This window comes from Chanos chanos, chromosome 16, assembly GCF_902362185.1.
Source record: "Chanos chanos chromosome 16, fChaCha1.1, whole genome shotgun sequence".
Taxonomy (NCBI): domain Eukaryota; kingdom Metazoa; phylum Chordata; class Actinopteri; order Gonorynchiformes; family Chanidae; genus Chanos; species Chanos chanos.
The window spans coordinates 15,654,114-15,659,113 of record NC_044510.1 but is presented as its reverse complement, the minus strand read 5'-3'; the positions used below and the strand labels follow the sequence as shown (position 1 = coordinate 15,659,113).

Here is a 5,000-nt window from a genome sequence, read left to right as displayed (position 1 = left end):
CATTGTGATTTTCCTCCTGTTTAAACGGGCATGACTTAATACCACACAGAATACGTGGGCACAGGGAAGTCATTAAGCTTCTTACAAATGCACTTTTTATACAATTAGGCTTTTATGAGAGACACCCACTGCATTGGCACAGCCATGGTGTTGTGTGCATTTTTAATTCACCACATTAACACTGATCTCAGACCGGGGTACCTGTTAGAGTCAGCACAGCCAGTTTTCATTTTCCACATTAATTCTGATCTCAGACCAGGGTGCCTGTTAGAGCACAGTTAGTTTTAACCATCAGGTGTTTTGTTAAGGCAGGTCAGAGCAGTGATTCCTAATCATTCATATCAAAGACCTGTTCTAGTCATTATCTGTCGTCAGTCACTATCATTATTGAAAGTGATGGAACTGAAGCCGGAACACCAACACTTCTCACATTTCATCTGGACATCACTGTAAAACATACTGTTCAAGCCAAACTCTGTGTGTGTGTGTGTGTGTGTGTGTGTGTGTGTGTGTGTGTGTGTGTGTGTGTGTGTGTGTTTAATGTGTGTGTGTGTGTGTGTGTGTGTGTGTGTGTGTTTAATTTGAACTTTTAGCAGAGTATTCTTGCCGTTTGTTGTTCTGCTCAGTGTATTGTAAAGAAACAATCTCCCATTTGTCTCTTGTTACTTGACAGTGCATCACTGAGTGACTGTCCAGTGAGATAAACAGAACTGATGAGGTTCTGCTCCAGAGAAAAGCGATCTGCACTATTTTCAGTTTTTAGACTAAGGAAACACAGTAGAGAGTGAAACCAAAAAAACTGTGTGTGTGTGTGTGTGTGTGTCTTCACAATGAATAATTTATTATGGAGCGTATGTCATCCAGGCGTATTCTCACTTCTATTTAAACCGTACACACATGTAAAAACAGAGACGGACACACACATGCGCACACACACACACCTTTAGTGACTCATTCCTCACAGCTGTCCAAATGCCTGTTCTCACCTCCTACGACTGAGAGGCTGTCTGATACCTGAAAAACAGAACGAGAGAAGAAGAAACAGGACAAGAGAGAATGAAAAGGGGGGGGGGGGGGGGGTGTGTGTGGGAGGGTTATATAAAAACACACTCACCACGTACTGTATACAGCACCTTCAACCCTCAGAGGAACACACAGGGCCAAAGACTGACAGGGAGAGAGAAAAAGAAAGAAAGGGAGAGAGAGAGAGATAGTACGTGTGTGTGTGTGTGTGTTGTTTGAGAGAGAGAGAGAGTGTGCTGTGGAAATGACTGAGAGGAACTAACAGAAGAGAAAAAATGAGCACTCTCTCTCTCTGTTAAATGAATTTTGTCATTTTAAGTGGTAGAAAACAAAAGAAATTAAAAGCTTTCGTTGACTGTTTCAAAAATGTACAATTTTTACTGAAGAAATGAGACAGCAGAGAACCGACAGTAGCAGAGGGTAAGAGCCTGTGAAGTCATATTAATTAACGGCAATGTTAGAATGACCTGCAGAAAACCGCCCTGTGTTCAGAACCACAGTGAACTCTGACACAGTGTCTGATTGACTAATGCTCCAGCGCGTAACCTGTGTAACACAGTCAGCTATAGGTGTCTCTGTTTTATTGCCTTTTCCACTTGTGTGCCCGTCGTGCTGATCGCGACACAGACTCACGTTAAGGAGTTCAGCCTCGTAAAACGGGGCGTGACACGGGAGATTTCTGCCCCGGCCACGCCCAGAGAAGGAGCGGTAGCACAGACTAGGGCTCAGCCCAGGCCTGTGATGCACATTCACGGACTGTGAGTGTGAGTGTTCGGAGGACAGGAGCAGAAACAGAGAAACTGTAGACAAGAGAAAAACCTGCAGTTTGCCATCTTCATCATCTGGTCTTTGTCTCTAAGTTCTCTGTCCATTTTTTTTTTTTTTTTTTACTTTTATTGAAACAAAATGAGTAAATAAACACGTTTACAGTGAGGCATGTTTGGCTCATCTCTTATTTGCTAATGATTTCTCTCTTCCTCCGCCAGATTCTTTTTTTTTTTTTTTGAGTCTTTGCACTCCTATAACCGAAATCATTTGGATTTAACCAGTCATTAAAATGACATAGTGGACTAATCTCTCTCTCTCTCTTTCTCTCTCCTTATCTTTCTCTCTCAGGGCTCGGCAGATTCATACACCAGTCGTCCGTCAGATTCGGACGTGTCTCTGGAGGAGGACCCAGAGGCTCTGAGGAAGGAGGCCGACAGGCAGGCGCTGGCTACGCTAGAGAAAGCCAAGGTCTGTCTCCACATCCCCGCCTCTCTGTCTGACCCAGCCCGCTGTCCTCTGTCTCTAACACTTACTCATCCTTCCCACACCATTCTAATACACCTGGGTTTTTTTGTTGTTTGTTTTTTTCAATACACCCTCGTCGGCCAGGTGTTACACCCACTCTTGGGCCCTCGTTTACTTCCACACAATTCACTGTCTTCCTTAATGATTTGTCTGGCTGCATACCAACCCTGAGACTAATTCTCCTTCATCCTTGTGTCTGTTTGACTGTCTGTCTCCCTGTCTCTCTGTCTCCATGTCTCTCTATCTGTCTGTCTGACTGTCTGTCTGTCTATCTGTCTCGCTGTCTCTCTGTCTGTCTGACTGTCTGTCTGTCTGTCTATCTGTCTCCCTGTCTCTCTGTCTGTCTGTTTGCCTTTCTGTCTATCTGTCTCCCTGTCTGACTGACTGTCTGTCTGTCTCTGTCCAGACTAAGCCCGTAGCCTTTGCTGTGAGGACAAACGTCGGGTACAACCCAGGCCCCAACGACGATGTTCCTGTCCAGGGAATGGCCATTTCATTCGAAGCCAAAGATTTCCTCCACATCAAAGAGGTAACTCTCAATTACACCTTTAATACAGGAACTGAATGTAGCTCCACACTGAACTTCAAAACACTGAGTTTCAAGACAATTTTGTTGCTTGAAACTTTTAAGTTGATTAAAATATTTAAGTTGCAGTCACGTTCTGTAATTTTTTTTTTTTTTTTTGAACGCATGATGAAAACTGTGAGTCCTGAGGCAAACTGAAGCCGTGCACAGTCGGTGATGGAGGAACTGTCGGGTTTTAGCGTGGGTGTTGTGAATAACTTGGCAGACTGAAAATTGGTCGTCTTTGCAGAAAAACCTCGTTGTTTTTTTTCCCTTCTTTTGACACAATGGAGATGTCTAAAAAAGGCTGCCTACAGACAGTCGAAGTCGTGTGAAAAAGAAGCTGGCAAAGTGAAAGAGTCCAGACCTAATGAGTGTGTAGAACTTTGCTGTTTTTATGTGAAGAGAGCGGAGACAGGATGTCTTGCCGTGTGGCGTTGGAGGTTAGTGTCGGCGAGTGACAGATACTTTGTCCTTGCGAGGTTCAGTGTTTTGTGGTTGTCAGTGACATCTCAGGCTTTTCTGACCTCCGCAGCAACACGGCCAAAAAACACACGGCTGTCACTGAATACTGGACCAAACCGATACTGGACCAAACCACAGCTTTTGAAATGCTCTTTAATGTCCAGGCCAGTGAAAAGCACAGACCCAGTGAAAGAGAGATGTCTGATGACTGTGTTGTAACAGACACAGACACAGTGAGAGGGAGATGTCTGATGACTGTGTTGTAACAGACACAGACACAGTGAGAGGGAGATGTCTGATGACTGTGTTGTAACAGACACAGACACAATGAGAGGGAGATGTCTGATGACTGTGTTTTAACAGACACAGACACAGTGAGAGGGAGATGTCTGATGACTGTGCTAGAACAGACACAGACAGAATGGCTGATACTGTCCTGACCTGAGACAGACAGATCACGTCAAAGAGTGAGGGAGTCAACGAAACAGTGTTCAAACATCACAAATAATCAAGAGCAAATAGCTGTTGTACTGAATGAAATGCTCTGATGTCTGATGTTTGCTGTGAAACCATTTGGAGGAGGTCTGTGTTTTGAGACTCCTCCCCCCGTTCATTTCCCAGAGCTCAGGAGAGGGAGGGTTTGGCTCCAGATGTGTTTTTGGAGACTAGAGATGTGGCTGAGGTTTGATTTTCCTTTAGTGAAAAGTGCATGCAGGTGACAGACAACACCGATGACTACGTTTGTGAGGAAGAGGAACATGGTGATGATGATGATGATGATGATGATGATGATGATGGCAGAGGGTTTGTGTGTGTGTGTGTGTGTGTGTATGTGTGTGTGCATGTGTGTGTTTGTCTCTACAGAAATACAATAATGACTGGTGGATAGGTCGTTTGGTGAAGGAGGGGTGTGAAGTGGGTTTTATCCCCAGTCCAGTGAAACTGGAGAGCACTCGTCAGCTCCAGGAGCAGAGGATGAGACAGAACCGCCTCAGCTCCAGGTAACAGCCAATGACAACAACAGCCCCATAATCATTAGCCAATCAAAACACCAGCTCTTCAAATATTTGCCAATCAAAACACCGACTCCACAACCATTAGCTGGTCAAAACACCTGCGCTTAAACTATTCTTCAATCAAAACACAAGCTCAGTATTCATTTGCCAATCAAAACACCAACTCCATAACCATTGCCCAGTTATATTAATGACACAGTAACCATGAGTTTGATTTCCTCCTCTCTGTCTTTTAGTAAGTCTGGTGGAAGCTCCAGTTTGGACGTTGCCACGGGAACCCGGCGGCCCACACCACCTGGGACAGGTAAGTGTGAGAAGCGCCAAGCACACAGGCAACTAAATACATCAGACCAGGTTCTGCTGGCTAACTGAAAGAGCCCCTGCCCCCCCCCCTACCCCACCCTGAAAAATACCCCAGCACAGGCAAGGCAAATACCAGCCCTTGACAACCCCCCCCCCCCCCCCCCTCCGATTCATCCATCACCTCCGCATCCCTCCGTTTCTCTATTTCTACTCCTGCTTCCTCTGTTTCTCTCCTCCTACTCCCTCTGCAGACAGAGCCTCTCTCTCTCTCTCTCTCTCCACCTCCACTCCTATCATCCTCTCCTCCCTCCCAAAAATCTCTTCTCCTCCTCCGA

General features: G+C 45.4%; 1 protein-coding gene across 1 annotated transcript in view; it reads left to right on the top strand.

Annotated features, from left to right (window-relative positions):
- cacnb1 (calcium channel, voltage-dependent, beta 1 subunit) overlaps positions 1-5,000 on the top strand; it is a 33,474-nt gene that overhangs the window by 17,754 nt on the left and 10,720 nt on the right. Inside the window, exons 3-6 of the mRNA XM_030793748.1 lie at positions 2,140-2,259; positions 2,723-2,845; positions 4,211-4,347; positions 4,599-4,666. Coding sequence (XP_030649608.1) covers positions 2,140-2,259; positions 2,723-2,845; positions 4,211-4,347; positions 4,599-4,666 — 448 coding nt within the window. The remainder of the gene's footprint in view (positions 1-2,139; positions 2,260-2,722; positions 2,846-4,210; positions 4,348-4,598; positions 4,667-5,000) is intronic.